Source organism: Amborella trichopoda, chromosome 8 (genome assembly GCF_054954075.1).
Source record: "Amborella trichopoda isolate Santa Cruz 75 chromosome 8, AtrichopodaSantaCruz75HAP2 v2.0, whole genome shotgun sequence".
NCBI lineage: Eukaryota > Viridiplantae > Streptophyta > Magnoliopsida > Amborellales > Amborellaceae > Amborella > Amborella trichopoda.
Window position 1 is genome coordinate 41,389,772 of NC_142343.1, and position 21,058 is coordinate 41,410,829.

General features: G+C 35.6%; 2 protein-coding genes across 4 annotated transcripts; both read left to right on the top strand.

The window, feature by feature from the left end:
* The first annotated feature begins 778 nt into the window (after positions 1–778).
* Positions 779–11,064, top strand: ETG1 (E2F target protein 1 (ETG1)). 2 transcript variants are annotated; one of them, XM_020666907.2, is made up of 14 exons: positions 779–1,239; positions 2,263–2,376; positions 2,470–2,577; positions 3,709–3,840; positions 4,105–4,149; positions 4,567–4,674; positions 4,994–5,152; positions 5,500–5,574; positions 5,834–5,947; positions 7,020–7,222; positions 7,513–7,648; positions 8,281–8,511; positions 9,114–9,181; positions 10,477–11,064. In XM_020666907.2, exons 1-14 carry the CDS (start codon positions 1,075–1,077, stop codon positions 10,589–10,591), a joined length of 1,773 nt encoding a protein of 590 aa, XP_020522566.1. In that variant the 5' UTR covers positions 779–1,074; the 3' UTR covers positions 10,592–11,064. The 2 variants fall into 2 exon arrangements, with proteins under 2 accessions (XP_020522566.1, XP_020522567.1); XM_020666908.2 differs by having other exon boundaries at positions 796–1,239; positions 2,263–2,331.
* A 5,276-nt stretch (positions 11,065–16,340) lies between these two features.
* Positions 16,341–20,314, top strand: LOC18433572 (high mobility group B protein 7). 2 transcript variants are annotated; one of them, XM_020666866.2, is made up of 6 exons: positions 16,341–16,472; positions 16,885–17,004; positions 19,155–19,242; positions 19,622–19,705; positions 19,829–19,873; positions 19,957–20,314. In XM_020666866.2, exons 1-6 carry the CDS (start codon positions 16,390–16,392, stop codon positions 20,023–20,025), a joined length of 489 nt encoding a protein of 162 aa, XP_020522525.1. In that variant the 5' UTR covers positions 16,341–16,389; the 3' UTR covers positions 20,026–20,314. The 2 variants fall into 2 exon arrangements, with proteins under 2 accessions (XP_020522525.1, XP_020522526.1); XM_020666867.2 differs by having other exon boundaries at positions 16,370–16,453.
* The last annotated feature ends 744 nt before the right edge of the window (positions 20,315–21,058 follow it).

The following is a 21,058-nucleotide window of genomic DNA, read 5'->3' on the forward strand; positions in this document are numbered from 1 at the left end:
ACCTAAAAAATACATTGGAAAAAGTTGTTTTAATATTGAACAAATCTCTAATTGATCATCTCGACATCAAGATGTATGAATATGAAGAAAAAAAAAGTTTGAGTCCCAAAAATAGTGTATCTTGCAACACAATATCTAGACCGTCTATTTTCAAGTTTTTCATATGTTTATAGATCTATTTGATTTTAACCATTTTAAAAATTTAAAAATTTATAATTAGATATAAAAATAAATTTTCAGATAATTCCATTAATGTTTTTACACTAAAATTCTATATTTTGATAAAATTTGGAGGTGCACTTTAATTGGATTGTTTAAGGTTGCAACCTTATAGAAACCACACCCTTATTCTAATGACACTCTTAAGGCTATAAGATTATTGTTTAATGGCTTTAGTATATCTATACAATATTTGCAAATTATATTCCTGTACTCACATCCGATTATTTGACTATGTTTTTTTAACCAAATCCGAAGTATTCACGATTCTATAATTTGCTTTATTTTATAACGATCTATATTTTGACCTGATTTTTTCAGCTCAATTTGTTGAAATAAGACTGATTTATTATTGATATTTTGGTATGTTGATATTTTATTATTTCTTGACTTACTAATTATGTTTCAGCCTTATTGATATGCGGTGATCACATAAAATTTCAATTACACATCTCCATTTTGCCCACTTCACTTTAATTCTATGTGCAACATCTTTCTCGATGTCTCAATTTTTTTGGATTATTGAATTAAGATATCTCCCATATTTTATAAAATTATCACTTTTTTGTATTTTGTATACACCCCGAATTGTACCAGCAACTCGGGCCAACTCGGCCTGCGAGCGAAACTTCAAGCTCTAACTTGAACTTCGATTGATTCGAGACACGTGGGCGCGTGGTGGCGGGAAAACAAGTTTTGGCGGGAGAGCAGTTTGGCGGGAAAAGGCATCTTTTTGGCCTAAAAAATAGCAGTCTTTTCCCTCTTCGTCATCAAGCCCTAACCCTCGCCTTTCCATAGCCGGAAAATATACCGGAATATTATCGTCACAGTGATTTGTTGCCGGAATCTGACATCATGGTGGGCCCAGCATTTGATTGCTTGGCTAACCCCCTTGGGTCCGTTCGCGTATTGTTTGAGAAGGCCATAGAGTCCGGCCGGAATCCGGCAAGCCTCAGCCGGGCTGATTTTACAGGCGAAGTTTTCCGGCGTTTCCTTTTCGAGGAAGGGGGACTATCTCATGTGAGTTCATAGTTTTCGAGACCCTAAGTATTTTTAAGTAATCTTGTTGCCTTTGTTCAGAAAACCTAGCTTCTTCTTCTCTTTTTTTAAATTCGTCAATGGAGGTTCTGGTTTATTTTCTTTCTTTGTAATCCCTAAGTTTCATGGCTATTTTTTTTATTTCTGTTAGATTGGAGCCTAGGCTTTGTTTTCTGTTTCCATTTTCTGAGATCTACTGTCAGTTGGGGTAGCCTATCTGTATTTTTTTTTTTCTGGAGATGATACCAAACCCTAAATCATTTGTTAAGGATCTAAAACCTGAATTTTATTTTCTATTTGAGTTTTTGGCGGGAAAAAAATATATATTAGAGCCTCTAGTTATTAGAAAATTTGGGATTTGTGGTCTAGAATTGTTCAGAAAAATGATCGCCCCCTGAACCCCAATTGTAGAGATGCATAGGGCTACTCTCTCTCTCTAGAAAACTTTTGGATAACTTTTGACCGAAAACTCAAAATCAAACACGTGTGTTCTGATACTTGTTGCAGTTGGCCCTAGAATTAAGGGAACCTTCCCAAGTGCATTTTATGAGCAAATTTAACGCCTCCACACTGTCATGTTACATTTCAATTAATATGAGCAATTGATTACCTACCTCTCTATCCTCTTTGTTTCGCGGTGGTATATGTCTGTCTGAAAATTGAAACAACTAGCTATACAACACTTGGAGGTGGGTCAAAAGACTGGGGCATTCCAATGCTTTTCATTATATTTACTCAATTGTTTAAAATTCTTTGGTCCTTCTCTTTGACCTTTATGCTGGTTACCAATTCTGTATTCTAGCAAATGCAGGATCTTACAGAAAATATTGACAGATATATTTTGCAATGAAAATCATAACGTTTCTGCCATGTTCTTTGAAGCAGAACAAGCGAAAAGTCACTAGTGAAACCCAGTTGAAATTGTTTTAGTTTATTTTAACTTGGTACAAAATTAGTTCTCCCCAAGCCACCTTTTTGATCAAATCGAGGCTTTCATTGGTACAGGTACCAATTCTGGATTCAGTAAACTTGCTAGGGATTCCACCAAATTCCCTTGTTCGATTTGTTGGAATGGTACAAGATATGTTCGATGATGAATACTATGTTGGTGCATTTAAGGCAAGTGTTTTTTGTTCTTCTTTGTGATGCCTGTGATTGTTTTAATAATTACTTCTGTTGTTTTTGCATGGCATGTTTCTTATTGAATTCCAGGATGGTTCAACATGGAGAACAAACAAGTACACAGATGTTTCTTCATTGCCGATGGGTCCTTCATCTGAAATGCACCTCTGGGATCGGCGTCTCCTCTATTGCGTTCCTGTAAGTTATTACTTTCTTTTTATTTACCATCCTAGAAGTAATTTTTGCAAATCAAGGAGCAACATTTGTATAGTCTTTCACTAAACTTTGCAACGAAGAGATGATGACCCATTTTATAATCTTTTCTTAAATGCGATGATGATTTAAACAGAGGTCATTTTTTTTGGGTAGTTAAATAGAAGTCTTTTTGTGTTCATGAAATTCCTTGTGTTCATGAAATATCTATTTACAGTTGTCAAATGTAGTTGGACTTTTATCGAGGCGAGTTTCTCGAGCGAGTCTGAGTAAGTCACCCGAGCCATGTTCACTTAAAAAAAAAGACAAAAACGGAGCAAATATGATAATAAATAAAGTAACCTACCTCACTTTAGCATAATACTCTAAGTGGCGTATGGGTTGTCTCATCCAGTTTATATATATTGCTCTCTATGAGCTCATGGGTTCAATTACCATGAGCGGTACTCAATTTTGTTTAGTGCACAAAAGTACAACATTTTTAACCATTGTAGTTTTAACTTTAGATAGCATAATGGTTGGTTTGCCTTTGTACGTTTAAGAACTCATGGGTTTGATTCCCATGAGCGCCCCCCCCCCCCTCGTCCCCATTTTTTTTCAGTCTCTTTTAACCCTATAAAAAAGTGTCTTTCATTGGGGGCAATCGAAACCCAATCACTTTAAGAGCCATGCGTATATTTTACCCAGTATGACATTCTTGTATTATGACATAGAAGTGACATTATATATAATTTTCAGGTCTCTTTAATCCCAACAAAGAAAACAAAAAAAAAGTGCCTTCGCTTGGGGGGAGTCGAACCCCTGTCACTGTAAGAAGAACATGCACAAGCTAACCAATACGACATTCACGCTTTCATAGCATAATAGGTGACATAAAAATGTACATGTAGTTCTAAAATTCGGCACAGCCTACGCGGATAAAACTCGCCTCGCCCCTAGTCTCGAAATGCTGGTTTTATCCTAAAGTAGCAGATTCAAATGATTCATATTTGACATGCAATGATACCTTCATTAATATGTACAAGCTTGTGCAAGCTTGGTTAGAAGCATTTTCCTTTTGTACACATATGCTTCACTTATCATTTTATTATGGAATTTTTTCTGTGTTTTGGGCAGGTTCCAGGGCAGAATTCATGGTTCAAGGCAGCCTTCACACCCATAAATTCATTAAGGGGTCATTCTAGTGTTGTCTCACATCAAAGAGAGAAGCGTCCAAGAGAACCTGATTCCATGGATTTGGAAGTTGATGTAATTGCAAACTTTTTTATTATTCTTTCAAATCAAGACCACCTCAATGTTTCAATTGAGATTTTTCTTCCTGTTTGGAATTTCTATTTCATTAACTTTATTAGGAATTTCTTAATTCTCCTCATTTCTTAATTATCTGATTTAATGTGTTGAATACTTATCCTAGACAGAGGCACTATTCATGTTCTCTTTTCAGATCTTTTGACTTGTGCATAGTTTTATTGGTTGTAGTTTTTCCTGTATTTATAGATATCTTTTTGTCAGGGCTCTGATCCAGACTTGGCCTTGTCGTCCCATGCCAAGAAAACGGTAAGCATCATATCTCTTTTCTTGAGAAAGTATTTGGAACCCTTTGGATGCTGTGACTTTTTACATTCATGTCCAATTGTAAAGTGAATATTTTCATTCACCGATGATGAAAAGAAACAAATTTAGAAACTTCATTTTTCAAAGATGAAAATAACAATGTGAAATTAATGTTGACAATAAAAATGTTGGAAAGACTATTGAAATTAGTTGTCTTGATTTCAGATCACTTTCAATTGCTTGGAATAGTTGTGAAAGAGGTTTAGTTTCAAATGGGAAATTGTTCTTAATTTATGGACAATGAGAATTGTCAAATTGGAGAGAGAGAGAGAGAGAGAGAGAGAGAGAGAGTAGCTTCTGCAATTTTCCAAGATTTTGCTGATTAACTGCTCTAAAGAGCTAAGTTTTTCCTTATTTCAGAGGGAAGAAGGGAGTTCTTGTAGTCAATCATCGGAGGCACTTGAGAGTAATCTTGCCGACTGCATGTCATCGAATTTTGATTCCAGCTCTCTTCCCTGTCTAGTTAAGGTAATATATTTATCAAGTTACACATGTTACATGTATGGCTTGTAATGTATTATCTTCTCCACTGTCAGTCTTGAATCCTGATGATAGATGGTGGTGATGAACTTGTTTCATGTTAATCGAACAATGGGCAGGGCTGACTTTAGGTAGAAAACTGTTCAACTCAATAGTCCATTGTTGGATGGTGAAGATGATGGGAGACCATACTCATGATACACTGTGTTCATAACTTATTTCCCCTTGGCATATTATAATCTTTGTGGTGGCTGCTTTGAATCAATGGAATGGTGTATATTTTGAATGGTTGCTTCCTTCATTGCAGATATATGATGGGCCAGATGTGGATATTAAGCTTAACGATATCTTTGAGTTTATCGGAGTTTTCACTTTTGATCCGGAGTTAGTTAATCACAATAGCAACCACGATGAACTCTCTGATGCGTTATGTGAAGATGTATTGGCTCACTTACCGCCCAGTAAGGTATGTTCTGATATATTTGTGACCATTTTCAAGCAGATGTCTAATTTTTTTTATTGGAAGTCATTTGCACCAATGGATTTTGCTTTCTAGTCAAATATGCTGGGTTTATGGACTTATACATTGAAGTAAAGTACCAAAATAGTGAAAAATTATTACTTTATGCCTATTCAGCTTCTTCTTATTTTATATATATATATATATATATATATATATATATATATTGTTTTTCTGGCTTCTGACTTGTTTTTTGTCCTTATGATATACTGTCTAGTGCATTTTTTTCCTTCCTTTTTGCAAAATGTTTTGCTGAGCTTGGAGGGCATTCAAAGATAAGATTTTATTTGCAGGTTCCAAGGCTCCAGTGCATAATCTCCAGGAGATTGGCCCTCCTAGACCTTATCTCTACGCCCTTGGGACTTCAGGTAATTTTACTCTTTTATCGTTAATTTATGTTAGAACAGGATTTGTATAGTCGACCTCGAATAGTTGGGATTGGGCTCAGATGATGACAATGATTGTTAATTTATGACAGTCATTGTGTATAATATGACTAAAATACAAGCATTAGGGTTGCCTGTACCTCCTTTGTACATCTATAACATTCGGTGAGCAAAATATTAATTTTTTGTATTTGAGAGATGCTGTTTCAAGCCAATATTGATGAGGGCTTTGAATCTGCAGCCTGGTCAAGAGTTGGTTAAGGGGATCCGAGAAGCTCTTCTACAAAGTCTTACCTCTGTTCTTGGTAATGATGGGCTTGCAGCAAAATACTTGTTGCTGCATTTCTTATCACAAGTAAGCTACCTTTTCACCCTTTTAACTTTTGCTTCAAGTTATTTTTTCCATAAACTCTATGCATTTGTTGTATATCACATATGATTCTATGCCCCTTTGTGCTGTGTATGATATGGTACCAATTTTATTGGGATTTGTGATTTGTTTATCCAGTTAACATTAAGGTTTGTGTTATAGTTTTTGCGTCTTTTTTCACAAATGCATGAATGCTTGCCTCTACTTTGAGTGTTGAATTATGTTTGATTACTTCCTTCCCCCCACCCACTGGGTATCTGTGTTTCTAATTGACCAACTGTTCATGATATTTTGCATGTTTGTTAATACAATCCTTCCAGATCTAGCTAATTTTGCAAGGGAGCTAAAGTTTTTCCATCTTTCTTTCTTCTCTAGAAATGGAAGAAGGGCATCTTATTGAATGACAAACCAAAGGGGAAACCAATGATATGGCTGATGTCCCATAACATAGAATCAACTAAAAAAGAGGCGATTAAATGCAAAAACTTACTGAGTAAAAAGAATGTAGAATACTATGCACCTAAAGGTCCATTTGGGTACTTTCAATGAAATGGGTGATGGAGAGTCAGTTAGACCCACGATATGGGCAGCATCCTGTTCTAGAGCTCATGATGCCCATGGACCATGATTTTCCATTGTCCATTTGATTTTAGTATTTTTCCGTTTTTCTGCAGTGACTAGAAAGGCAGACTTGGGTATGGACCTCCTTGGGTCTCAATCCCGATTCACCTGTCTGGCTTTTTTGAGCCCAAGTTGAACTGGGGAATTTAACAAGAAAACCCATGAAAGAAGGGGAGACGCTGGTGATCCCAGGGGTTTTGGGCCTGGAATCGCTGGATCCCTATCAGGGCGACTCGGGGCAAGTCCCTTAGCATAGAATGCCCAAATGGATCATTTATTGGGATTTTATTCTTCCTTGGAGTGATGGTCGATGAATACTCTTCCTTGGCTGCAACCATCTTATATTTCTCTGATGGTTCTTTAGATCATTTCTTGTGATTCTCTCGTTATTGTATTTTTGTTGTTTAAAGAGAAGAAACCATTTTACGTGATGCAGATACACACAAGAATTGAGCCTGTAGCTGTGGGGAAGCTCTCTCTTAATTTAACTGGTTTCAACAAGAAGAACATGGGACTCTTTGGCAAGTCACTTGATAATGCAATTCAATGTTTGCTGCCCTTCTCGGACTCCATTCCTCTCTCAATCGAATACCTTAATACCACGTCCCTTGCACCAAAGAAGAATTATCAAACAAATCGGTAAATAAATAAATCTCTAGTATTTCTTGTTTTCATATTCACAAAAAATCGGAAGAAAAATCAGTTTTTTGAATCGTTGTGTTCATGTACATTGTTCTCCAATGAGGTCAATGCCATCTTGGATGGATGGTGGAGAGAGTGAAACCATCGGATGGGTGCATGTTGGTTCATGTTGTGGAAATGACCCTCTGGATATAGGTTTTAATATGCTATTGGATTACACTTATTCCTATTTTCTATTGAACATATTTGTCTTTTTCACTTCGTGGACAAATTTTATGTGTCTACAGACTAGTCACTGGAGCTTTGCAGCTTGCACAAGGCACCCACTTAACCATTGATGAGACTGAGTTGAAAGCGGGCACTCTTAATGCAACTGGAGTTGATAATATCAGGATACTTAAACAATTTCTTGATTTTCAAAGGGTAACTGATACATCTTTGTTGCTTTCATGTTATGTGCATGCCTTATTGTGGTTTCTGTACATACAATAAGTGAATGGATATTAGATGGTTCCAGAAAGACCTTGGCTAAGCAAGTCTTAAGGGTGGTATAGGTTGGGTACATTCTTTGTTTTTGGCCTTGTGAGTGTAGTCTTATGCTTTTTAACTCTACACTTGCTCTGCTTGCACCTTATTGAGCCCATATACTGTGAAATAAATGGTCAGATATAATCTAGATGACTTCCATCTGTTTAAAAAGGAAGAAAGATTGGATGTAAGCCAATTCTTTGGAGCTGTGAAATTAATGATTGCTTCTGTAGCTGTCATAGAATTGACTTAAACAACTTTGTTGGGAGGCAATGTCCAAATTATAATGCTTGCAAATGCTATTTTTTTAACCTTTATACAAATAATTGGCCTTTAATTAATTCCATGGAAGACCAGGATGTTCATTGTGCTCTAGAAATTGCTGGAATTGTTTCTCTTGTTTTCAAGAAAACCAGAATGCAACTTTATTGCAGGCATGGTTATTTTGTTAATCGACCTTAGCAGTCAATTTCTTGCATCATCTTATTTCATCTTATTTACTGGTTTTTCATGTGGAACTTCCCTAGGTGGAGTATGAGTTTGAGTATTATAAGGTGGCAATGGATACCGATGTCCAGGTTCTGGTTCTCTCAGAGGCGAAGTCTAACATATTGCCTGCTGATCTCGTGCTACCATTCCGGCCAGTTGAAGTTGGGTCCTACCTTAATGCCAGCTCCTCAGAACTGGAAGCTTGGCGCTGGTACCTAAGTACCCTCAGATCACATCGGTACCATACAATTGATCCTGCCATGCAAAAGGTACATAATGGGCTTGATGTTTCTTCTTAGTAAGACTCTTCTCTCTCTCTCTCTCTATAGCCAAGATAAGGTGGGGTTGCCATGATCACATGTCACTACCCCCTTTACCAACCTTTGTGACCTGTTTTTTTGTGGAATAGAACATGCTTAATGCTGGGATTTAAGTTCTTAATAGAGAACAATCCAGGACGCAAATTGATTTATGGAAGCTGCAATCTCTCAAAATCGTAAAGACCATGATAGATGTTATTCTTTGATACTTAAATTTTATTGTAATGTTTGTTGTCATATAATACCATGTTCTTACTGATATTTCATTTTGTTAGTTGTTTTGTCCTAATATACAGAACAGAATGTATTGAGAAGCTGGTTTCTAAACTATGGATATAAATGTCTACAAATAATCAATGGTTATTAGCACATTGGTGATGTCTATGTACTTGTTATATGTACTGTTAGTACTGTAGTTGCAAGCATCTCCAGTGCGTGTGGGCGTGCATGTGTGCGTGCATGTGTCTCTGTGGGTGTGGTGATGGGTGTACATGCCATTGCCTTATAGGGGGTGAGCATTTCACAAAATTAGTTGATGTTATTATATGCAGGTGGTTCAAGATGACATGGTTGCAGCAAGGCAAGCAGACAGGAGCTTGGGTACAGAGGAATTAAGCAGGTTTGTCATGCCCCATCTTTGTAGTAATCAGGTTTTTCTCCCTTAGCAATACCAAGGGTATACAATACTAAGGGGTTGGTATGGCAAGGGCATGCATGGATCAGATCACCAAAGCCTGGCATAAGATTATTTTGGCCATCTTTGAGAATTTGAAAAAGCCATTAGTGATCTTGGGATCTGTTTTCCATATAACTTGGCCTCACCCTAGTGGTGAGGTGAGTTGGGTTCCCAAACTTGCCTAGGCGAGTTGGGTGCCCAACTCTCCGGCCATAAAAATTCCCCTATAAAAATCAAATAAAAAATAAAAAATCTAAAAAAATAGAAAAAAAAAAGTGGCCAGAGTCATGGACTGGGTTTTTCTCTTTTTCTGACCACTACCCATTAACCTGAATTTTTTTTCTAGTGATTTTTAACTCCTGTTTCTATCCCATCTTCCATTTCCCGGCATTCTTTACCGTTGGGGTTCCCAAATTCTAGCAAGAATCAAGAGTTTTCTGGCCCATAAATCTTTTTCTGATCAAAGATTCAGTATTTCCAGCAAAGATATCCTGTCTGATTGATATCCTACTTCACCACCAAAATCTTGGAGAAATAAAGAGTTAGAGAGGGAGAGGGTTCTGAAATTCTAGTGAGAATAGAGGCAACCCATAAAACTCTTTCTTCCTCTTACATGATTACATCTTCCTGTCCTCTTCTTGACTTCCTCCACAAAATCCACTCACCGTGAATACCAAAAACTTAAAGAGAGAAGAGAGTAAGCTACTGAAGAGCTTAGAGAGAGTTTTAAGGAAAAAAAAAAGATGAGCATAGGGAGAGAAGAGAGATAGCTACTGGAGTAATATAAGAAAGATTCTGGGTGGTAGAGGCAACAGCTGGTGGTCTCTAGTATCACGTGGGCAATGGGTTTTAGAAAGGGTTTTCTGTTTTTTTCATATTGTCCTTTTTAAGGACTTTCAAAAGGTAAAATGCAAAAGGACTTCAAAAGGTAAAATGGGGTTTGGTCCCTAGGTTTCTTGTAGAAGGGGCCATTCCATCTTAACCGTAATGCTGTTTCAAGCTTGTTGTAAGTTACAACCTAAAATGTGGTGAAAAATCATTACTAGTATATGTATTTTCTGTAAACTGTAATTGCATATCTTCATGTATGTAACATATGGCTGTATTGTTAACAGTTATTGCCTAAGTGTAAGCAGGAAAATCTAAGAGTTTGTTGTGTTTGAAATATTTGCCCTAAAAAACTAGCCATCTGTTGTTTCTTGACTGGGAATTTGAAGAGGTTTCTTATATTGTTCTAGGTGGTTGGCAATGGCTCGCTTAATGTCAATAAGTTATGGGGAAAACAGCCTGAAACCAGAGCACTGGCAAATGGTGAAAGAAATGGAGAAGCTCAGGAAAGAGCGATTGGTATAGAAAAGCCTTGTAGTAAGTGCTCATGATGTAGAGAGAGATTGATAGTCCGTTTGTCTCAGCCATTTAGTGCTGGAAAATGCGGTCTCTGTGCTGTTTTTTTGCCTGATCCTCACTAAGCTTGAAGTTTTCCAGTCAGCTTACATGTTTCCTCTCAAGTGCGATTGGTATAGAAAAGCTTTGTAATAAAAGCTCATGATGTAGAGAGAGATTGATGGTGGGTTTGACTCAGCCATTTAGTACTGGAAAATGTGGTCTCTGTGCTGTTTTTTTGCCTGATCCTCATTAAGCTTGAAGTTTTCCAGTCAGTTTACATGTTTCCTATCAAGTGATGCCCAAGTGATAGGGATGGCCCTTGATTTTATTAAAACTAGAAGTCTAGAATTGCCCATTTAGATTATTTAACAAGCGTTGAAATATATGTATATAAACATTTTGGCACGAGTGCTAATCAAATGCTTTCTCCATTGATTTCCCTTTCCTCTCTAGACAAACTTTTGGGATCATATTCGACAGTATTATCAACCATCTGATGTCAATAGCTGGTGGACTGATGTTTATTCTTCTGCTCATGGACTTTTTAGAAACAATACTTTTGATGGACTTTAAGCAGAGGAATGACGATCCTGGCTGCCCTTTGATCGGTTTGAGGTGCTGTTTATATCCATGAAAATGCTTGTATTCTTGTATACTTTCAGTGCATTGTCTTACGTCTTGACAAATTCTTTTGTCTAATGATGTGCTGTTCTTGGGCATTGGGATTAAAAAAATCTTAAAAAGTCAGTGTAAAGATAAGTAACTAGGGATAAAAAATTCTTCAGGATGATGGGGATAAGTCAGGGATGTACCGGTTCTTCTCAGAACTAAGAATATGTCTTTGTAAACCAAAATTGAAAATGTTTGGTTTTTCTCTTGTTTTTCATCAAATTTTTTCAAATTATTTTGAAATAAATTCTCACTGGTCAATAATCTTAACAAAATTTCACTTCAAAACAACAAATCTTTGACATCTCAAGATTGATTTGAGTTTTTTAGCCAGTCTTTTCCAAGTCCAGATCTACTATTTGAGATTTCTTTTTAGTTTTTTAATTGATTTTTCTGAAATCTATTCAATTTGTTGTTCTCTCATTGGAGTACAATATCTCTAACGATAAATTTTGGATCACACCCCTAAATCTCACGAACCAGAACCTTGATAATTAGGGCTTTTTGCCCTTTTTTGGAATCTTGGTCCACTTTTTTCAATTATGCTCCCTTTTTTCTTCTATTTTCTCTTGAAATTTTACATTTCTAATTAATTTTCCAAGGTCCTTACCGGTCTAGGATCAAAACGCCTAATTTTTAAATCAATTGGTTTTTTTATTCCTCAAATTTTCTCTCTACAATTTAAAAACAATTGTTTTTTATTTTGAACATTAAAGTTTAAACTTTGAAGTCAAACTTTGAACTAGAAATGATTCTCTCCCTTTACTTTTTAGAAAGCAGACATGTTATGGGATTTTTTTTTTTTTTTTTCCCAATAAGTAATTTTACCTTTTCCCTGAATCTCAACTAGTCGAATCCATCGAGGGACTGATTTGGTTCTTGATTTTATGTTTTTAGGCCTTTTGAGTAACTAATGCATAGTACTTGCAACATCAGCATTACACAGAGAGAGAGAGAGAGAGAGAGAGAGAGAGAGAGAGAGAGAGAGAGAGAGAGAGAGATGGTGTAAAAGGAGATTTGGTCTCCATGGAAGCCAGCACTCTGTCAAATGATCCAACGAAAGGATAATTGGTATTAAAAAAGCTCCTTTTAGAGATCATAAAATGAAGGAGAAAACAGCAGAACCTCCTAAAAGACTGGTAATGGTGCTAAAAATTAGCAGATTGACCACAATCAGAGTTGCTCCCTTAAAAATCACTTAAATTAATTGGTTGGAACACTGAAAAGGATCTTTCCAGTGATTAAATTGTTTCTAACATCTCTAACCTGGTTATGTTATTTGCCCAAATTGGTGAAATCTCGCGATATCAAATTTTCGCTGCAATCTCGCAATAAAATTTATCATTGTGAGCCTGCAAACTACTCAAACTTTGACAATTGCTCAATAAATGGGAAAGTCCCTTAGTTTATTTGCTAGAACCATTATAGCACCAAGAAGATCATTTGCATTAAGATTTTCCAGCAAATTATCGAAACCAAGATCTCTAAACCATAAGCTTATAAAAAGGGTAAATCTTTCAAAGATCGAGAGGCAAAATACTAGTTTAGTTGTTCTTGCCTTATAGAGATGGAAATTGAGCAAAGATTTATCATTTGAGAAAAGGTCATCATCTGGGGGCTTATAACTTCATTCATTTTGTACGGCACCAAAACAGGTCTTCAACTACGCACCCAGGAAAAATATACTCCAAAGTAATTTTCTACAAAATATAAGAGAGAGTCAAGACGAGTGTTAGAAAATCGGATCAGTAGGTTGAATTGGCAAGTAGCTCCACCGGTTTGGATCTCGATTTGATCCGAACCGACCAAAAAAGCAAAAGTTGGTTGGAACTAGATGATACTAGGGTCTAGTGATTTAAAAATCATTGATCTTGATAGGAAATCATTAATTTGAATTGGAATTTCTTAATACGAGGGAGTCAGCCTGATTCAAACCGACTCTTTTTGGCACGGTAATTTAGGAACGGTCTTGGAAATTAGACTAGGCATAATGACTAGGTACCCACCTATTGTTTTCATTTTTATTTTTCTAAATTTTAGAAATTATTGTAATTTCTTAGACCACTTCCCCGCCAAAGAATTAGCCCCATTCTCCCCATATTGAAAATCTGGATCGATCCGGTCCAACACCTGATACATGTTTTAAACCAATTAAAATATGCAGCCGGGTACATTTTAAAACCCAACTACTAAAAACCACAAAAAAAAAAAAAAAAAAATCCAATTGTTAAAATTAAACAGTGATCACATCTCTTTAATGCGCTTGTGTCACCCTGCGGTACGAACCTTAAAACGCAATGCTCCTTTCTTCCAAACAATTTTCAGTGTACTTGTATCCGTGTCGCAGAGACACGCGTCAATCCTGTATTGCTCAGCTGAACTATTCACGCTGACATCAACAAACCAATCAGAGCAACAAGGTTTTAAGTAACGGGCATCATTCCCCTACATGTGTCGTTATGATATTCGCCCAAACGAACCAGATGTCGCGATGGGAGTGGTGGGATTGAGGTGCACAACACCTTCTCATGCCATGCACGAGACTTGCGTGTTGCCATCAACGTTAACCGACGGTGGTGATGAAGGCTGCCCGTGCTTCCAAAGCAGCGCATCGCAGCCGTCCAGCTAATGCTGGCTGGTGCCTGATCGTATGCCGTACTCTAACTAATGGCCCAACAATTGGACCTGATGTCTATAGAGCCCAGGCTCTAAACAAATAAAGTAAAGCACACCTTCAAATCTCAAATAGCATTGAGAAATGTGGTTTCAGTATTGTAAATCTTTAGGATAGCTTTAAAGTATATTTTCATCTTAAATTATAAAAATTAAAGCTTAAAAAATAATGTACGTCAAGCAATTTTGTAAAAAATTGAAAATCTTAAAAATTGACGGTCCAAAAATGCGTTACAAAATGCACTATTTTCAATACTTGAAATCCATTTTTTTCTCGTGTCCATGTATCTTGATGTCGAAATGATCAATTTGAGGATATTTGAGCATCAAAACAATATCTTCTAATGAAATTTTTGAGGTGGGCTTTAATTTGATTGTTTAGAGCTTTGGCTCAATATAAAAATCTTTCCTTATTTTAAATAACAAAATATAATTTAAAAACTATCTAACTATATTTAGCTAATCAAATTGGTTAAAACCAGCTGGTCCAACTGGTTAAAACCAATTAAATGTTGATTTTGATTGTTTTTTTGGCCAAATACAACTTTTACTTCGGATTATAGACTAGCTGGTCGCGCTGTTGATGTAGTCGATTGGGCTAGGTCAAGCTATAGGTATTAGTTTCTTTGTTTCCTAAATTTATAAAGAAAAGTGAAAATGTATCAATGTTGGGCCATAACCCTTAAACTAGACTCAGTCCGGCATGAACATGGTGTCTAGCTTTCAGGTTCAATCCTTGCTTTCGGGAATTGGGGTCGGGTTGATCCATGGACCCGACTAACAACCCTATTGCGTGTAGATCTAAACAAAATATTGGATCTTGACAGGTTGGCTTTGGGTCCATTTGAGCTTAACCTGACCTGGTTTGGGTTTGGATCCAATCTTGCTTAGATATTGTAGGGTTGGGCTAGGTTAGGTTTAGGCAAGAGCTTAACTCAACTCAACCCAATGTATACTAGTATAAATACATACTAATATTGTCAAGGGAAAAATTTATATAAAGCCGAGGCTCTAAACAATCAAACGAGAGCCTACCTCAAAAATATCACTAGGAGAGGTTGTTTTGATGCCCAAATATTCTCAAATTGATCATCTTGACAACAATATGCATGGGTATGAGAAAAAAATGGATTTCAAGTATTGAAAATAGTGTATTTTGTGCCGTATTTTTTGACCATAAATTTTCAAGATTTTCATAGATATGTCGATCTACGCAATTTTTGAAGCTTTAAACTTTATTAATAAAGATAAAAATATATTTAAAAGGCATCACAAAGATTTCCAGTATTGAAACCACATTTCTCGACACTATTTGAAGGTAGGTTTTAATTTGATTGTTTAGGCTCTATACAAATCTCACCCTATTATTAAGTAAATAATATAAAATATATACTATATACTTTTATATTTTAATTCATAGAGCCCATCCAATCCGACCTAGTGTGTTGGATCCGAGTACAACTTATTACTAGTTGGTTTAAGATCGACATGGAACCGACTTGATCTGATCCATTCTCACCCATACGTTAGTGGGTCCGGGACCCTATCCATTCCCACCCCTACGTTAGTGGGTCCGGGCTCCTTGCCACTTTTAGATTTCGACCCAAAACATGGGTGTAGTTGGCCTATGGATGCATCCGTTGCTGTAGAGGTAAGGCGCGCCTACAAATTTTACCATTGTATATAATTTTAATGTAAAATGTTATTAGGATTATCTCAAAATCTATTTTTATATCTAATTAAAAAAAATTTAATGTAAAAAATGGGTAAAATCAAGTAGATCTATAAACATATGACAATCTTGAAAATAGACGGTGTAGATAATATGTTGTAAAATGCACTATTTTTTAGGCTTAAAATCTTTTTATTTTTTTTGATCATACATCTCGATGTTGAGATGATCAATCGAAAGGTTTTTCAACATTAAAACTACATTTTCCGATGTATTTTTGAGGAGCATCCGTAGCTCTACATTATACGGTTGCAACCTTATATAAACTTTTTCCGAAATATATTGTAAATTAGAGGAGCATATATTTTGCGACCCACATGTTTTTCACCCTTTTTCCCTTTCGAATCACGCGGTAAAAAATTGTACAACAGAGGGCTTCCGCCTCTTTTTAAATCCTTACCGCCATTTAATAAGAAAAATAAAACCAAATAAAAAAGAGTTTCCCGCTTAAAACAAGCCGCAAATATGAGCTAATTGAAATGACCGAAGTATCTCTATGTGCATCTAACATTTTCGAGAATATCCTTTGTTTGGGAGAGGGCCCTCTGTTTTCTCGAGTCAGAGGAAGGGTGATCTTGGGAATTAGGCGCAGGGGTGGGGGCAATACGATCAGAAGCTTAATTTTCTCACACTATAAAATGACGGCGGGGAAAGAAAAAGGAAGAGAGAGAAAGCAGGAAAAGTAGCTTTCATGGCGAACCCGCTAAGAACCAGAAAAAGGGTCAGGGCCCTTCACCTTAAACGAGCTTCAGATGGTAGTGCATTCCAAACATGGTCTCTCTCTCTCTCTCTCTCTCTCTCTCTTCTTTCTCTCTCTATGTTTCCCTCTCTCTCTTGATACCCACGACTGATAAACACATTATCTTTCACTCTCTACTGTTTACCATAAATCATAAGTTCATTACCGGTTCCCATTCTCTCTCTCAAAACCTGCAATCCATTTGTGTTGTTTTTCTCTCTCTACATTACCCATAATCACTTTCTCTCTCTTTCTTTTTTTGGACAATGTTAATGGCTAACACTTCACAACTCTCTCTCTCTCTCTACATAGTTTTCGTGGAAAATATGTTACCACATGCCAGAAAGCTCTGATTAGTTTTATTTTCCCATTTTTTCCCTTTTTCTTATCTTCGTTAGCTCATTTTATTTATTTATTCTCGGAGGTTTTTGTATATAACTATTTCAGTGGCGACTGTGGGATTGATTATGCGGTTGCTCTTGAGGAGATGCATTACTGCAAGTTCAAGGGCCGGGTAAAAAAAGCGAAGCTTTCTGAGGATTCAAGATCAGCTTTCTGCATTTTCATGTAATATGATGTTCTTTTATGAATTATTAGCTGTTTATTTTTATTGTTGCTCTTGTAAAATATAAGAGCTTTTCTTTTGTTTTTTAATTTCCCCCTCTTGTTCCTTATTTTGAAAAGTCTCCTTTTTACTACTTTACTATGCGATCGAAATGACTAACGCGTGCGAAAAAGTAAACTTCCATATTTTGTAAGGTTTATATGTTTTTAATTTATTGTTTATTTTAATAAATTTAAAGTAGTAAAATACCTCACATCTCACAATTTTCCGGTTTTGTTTTCTTTATTTTTTGGTAAACCCAAGTTTTTTTTTTAAAGATATACCCCGGTGAACTTTAACTTTATTTTTTAACCTAAACAAATATGATAAAAATATGTTATTTTTAAATCCAATTTTTTTTCTCACTTATCTTTTATATATCAAACTTATCTATTTATCTCTCTGCTTTTCTTTCTCACTCACTCACTCTCTCTCTTCGTGTGTTTTTCCAACACCTCTCTCTTTCCTCCTAATATCCTCTTACATCCAAAAAAATATCGATCTCTCTCTAAAAGTTTGGAAGATAATTTTTTTAAAAAACATGTCTTTTAAATTTTTTTTGGCCTAAAAAAAACAAGCTTAAATTAGTTTAGGGGTGAGAATAAATAAAATCTACGAATCTTATTGTTTGGCCTAAAAAAACAGTTTTAAATTAGTTTAAGGGTGAGAATAAATAAAATCTACGAATCTTGTGCTTCAAAATATTTTTTAAAATATTGGGTTTAATGTGAAATGAAACGTAAAAATATAAAATATGTAGATATTTTCCTTTAAAGTATGTCCGCCAAATGAGCTATTTCCCTGCATTTATTATTGTTGTTATTATTATTATCGTAAGACATGATTGGTTTTGGCACAGTCACAACAACCTCTAGCCTATACATGTAAAATCTTTATTTGGTGAGTATTTACTGTAAAATCGATTGGTTTGAAGTGCTAGATTGTTATACGTCGCATTTAAGTCACATAAGTTGCCAAGGTTAAAAAATTTCGCACTAAATATATATATATATATTATATTTTTTTTATTTGTTTTTTTTAAAAATACATTGGAGTCGTCAAGTTATTCGGACTCTTCCAAATAAATCTCCTTCGCCGAGTCGATTTTTTGATCACGGCCTAAGACGAATGAATGTAACCTTCCTGTATAATAGATAAATGCTTTTATAATATACAATCCTTTTAAAAAATGTCCCACTTTGTATTTTACCTCTATGTCTCCTTTTTATTATTATTATTTTTTTATTTTTAAGAATTAAAACATCCCCAGTTCAGAACTATTAGTTCTGGATTGCTCGATGTATAGCTTTTTTTTAAAATAATCAAACCTGTCCATAAACTGTGTTTTTTGTCAGCAATCGAACCATCCGGATCGCTTTGATTTATTACCATGAGCATCTCGAAATTAATAGGTTTGGATTAGATATGATCATAAAATGTCGCTAGTAGAATTTTTGTAGAGCAAGCTTTCTATGTTTTTCCTACAACATAAAACTTATATACTTCTCCTTATCCAACCCTCCATTTTGAATGGAAGGCTAATATTGGCCCAATCATAATATCATGTTTTTAAATTATTTTATTTTTAATTTTTTTTCTATAACCTATTTTAACACCAAAATTTGGACGCCCTATCCTCTATTAAATTGCACTAGCAAAAAATAAAAGTAAAAAATTTTCAATAACATAAAATGATCAAAATACCTTCAAAAGTTTTAAAAGGTATTTTGGTCATTATATTTTATCGAAAAAATATTTTTAATATTTTTTATAGGTATGCCCAATGAAAATATGGTACGTACGAAATTTCATATTCATACAATTTGTATAAAAAAAACTAAAAATAAAATACTTTTAGATGTTGGATTTAAGATCAAACGCTGAGTGCCTCTTTTGATCAAAATTGGAAGGCTGGATGGTAGGGAGGCATATATCTTCTATGCTGTAGGGGAAGTATAGAAACCTCTCCCAATTTTTTAATATCACAAGAACTAAATAACATCAGCGTAAATTTCTCATATTATTACTATTATTATTATTATTTGGGTGCATTTGATACATTTGAGAGAGAGGGAGATTGCTCTAAGTTATTATTGAAATGTTTTAATTGCAGGGAAGAGTTCAAGAAGTTGGTTGATGGCAAGAGTTGGATTGAGATTGATAGAGAAGGGTTTCAGAAGTGGAAAAATATGCCAAAAGAGGTTGGGAATCGAACACAGCCCACTTAAATTGAAAAAAATTCATATTTATTCTCAAGTGAAATAATTACATTGAATATTAATCTGTCCTTGTGCTAAAAAAATAAAGAAAAATTTATATTAAGTTGCAACCTAATGTTGTAATAATAACTTGTTTTAATTTATACTGTTCATTTTATTGAGACGTAAGACATTATCTTAAAGGACGTGCTGTGTCAAATCTATACTGTTCAAATGAACAATATAGAACATCGTGATTTTATATATATAAATAAAGTTGCAACACCTTATAAAAACCACACGCAGTAAAGATTCATTCGTTTTACTTTACAGATTTGTTTGCCATTTTCTTATGTTTGATTTTGAATTTATATTTTTCTAGGAAAGAAAACCTTACGAGGACCGCGCAAAGGAGCTAAATTCTGACTATGAGGCTTTGATTAATAGAATTGAGGAATCATGGATGGTAAATCGTTTGTAAATAAAGTAGCCCCATATGGTTATTCTTGTCATATGAATTGCACTTTAGAGATAGAGAGATAGAGAGAGAGAGAGAGAGGGATTTGATCGTTGGTGTTTGTTTTTTCAGGAGGATGATGAAGCGGATTCAGCTGAGGTTGGGAAGATTGACATGGTGGTCACACTCTCTCTCTCTCTTCTTGCTTTACTCTCTCTCTCTCTCTCTCTACTAATGTGTATTGGTTCAAGAATTTGCAGGAAGCAGAGGCCCAACTTCAGTGGAGGAGATGGGAGGACTCCGAGAGTTCCTATTCTGATTACTCCTGATCTCGATCTCTCTCTCTCTCTCTCTCTCTATTTTGTCCTATTTCTCTCTCTAAACATGGAGATTCTCTCTCCTAACTTTTTGGCCCCCTCCTTCATCTCTCTCTCTCTCTCTCCTAAGGCAAGTCTTTTGGGCATTTGGCTATGTAAATTTGTACGGTAAATTATTCATAGATCAAAACCAACCAACATTTGTGTTATGGTTGGATTTCACGTTTTTGGGTTATTTCTCGAAAAAATTACATCCGTCTAAATTTATGGAAAAATTATAAAGGGTTAAATTTATCCCAAATTTACAACATTGGATTAGTGTTTTTAATTTATTTATTACAAAGAGTTACCTTTTTGTGTATTTCCAATTTTGCATATGATTTGAGGGTGTGTGATGGGTTTTTGGTGTGTTGGGTCCACCAACCCATGTGCCAAACCATTAGGGTACACCGCTCAGTCCATGATGCTCAATGTGTGAGAATATACCGTGGAATAAGAATAAGAATTTCAAATTTATATAAATGGGTTGCCACCCGGCTTGGCCTAGTTAGCCCAGTCCTGATTCTCCTAAACACCCTGGCCCAAGGGGTGGGTCGGATTGGGTATGAGCTAGGCCCTCCTTTTGACCTCGTCTGGGCTTGTGTTCGTCGTATAGGAAATAGAGCCAGACCTAGCCCGACCCAGCCCTATGAGATAGACGTTAACCCTCAAGATTAGTTGCTCCTGCGGGAGCCAAATGTGCATTTACTCCCTCGCTAGTGATTCGTGAAGTGCTTCCTTTAAAATAAGGGAGTTGTCCACACATGGTTTGTGTTTTGGGGCAGTGGAAGAGGCAAAACCAAAAGGAACATGAAATGGGACATTATGTTATTGCATTCAAAACAATGTTAATCGTTGTTTAAAACTAATGTATGCAAGACGTATTTTATTCTTGTGAATGAGATATTTATCAAGATTTTCAAAAGATTGGGCCTTGAAATGGATAAAAACATTTGAAACTTGTAATATTGGCCATCGCATTTTTTTTTAGCAAGGCAGGAAATTC

Excerpts from the sequence above, each read along its gene's own strand:
- ETG1 (XM_020666907.2), top strand. The coding sequence starts at position 1,075 with ATGGTGGGCCCAGCATTTGATTGCTTGGCTAACCCCCTTGGGTCCGTT. Across the intron at positions 1,240-2,262 it reads AGGAAGGGGGACTATCTCAT|GTACCAATTCTGGATTCAGT; the intron begins GTGAGTTCATAG and ends TCATTGGTACAG. Across the intron at positions 7,223-7,512 it reads AAGAATTATCAAACAAATCG|ACTAGTCACTGGAGCTTTGC; the intron begins GTAAATAAATAA and ends ATGTGTCTACAG.
- LOC18433572 (XM_020666866.2), top strand. The coding sequence starts at position 16,390 with ATGGCGAACCCGCTAAGAACCAGAAAAAGGGTCAGGGCCCTTCACCTT. Across the intron at positions 16,473-16,884 it reads GGTAGTGCATTCCAAACATG|TGGCGACTGTGGGATTGATT; the intron begins GTCTCTCTCTCT and ends TAACTATTTCAG. Across the intron at positions 17,005-19,154 it reads TCAGCTTTCTGCATTTTCAT|GGAAGAGTTCAAGAAGTTGG; the intron begins GTAATATGATGT and ends TTTTAATTGCAG.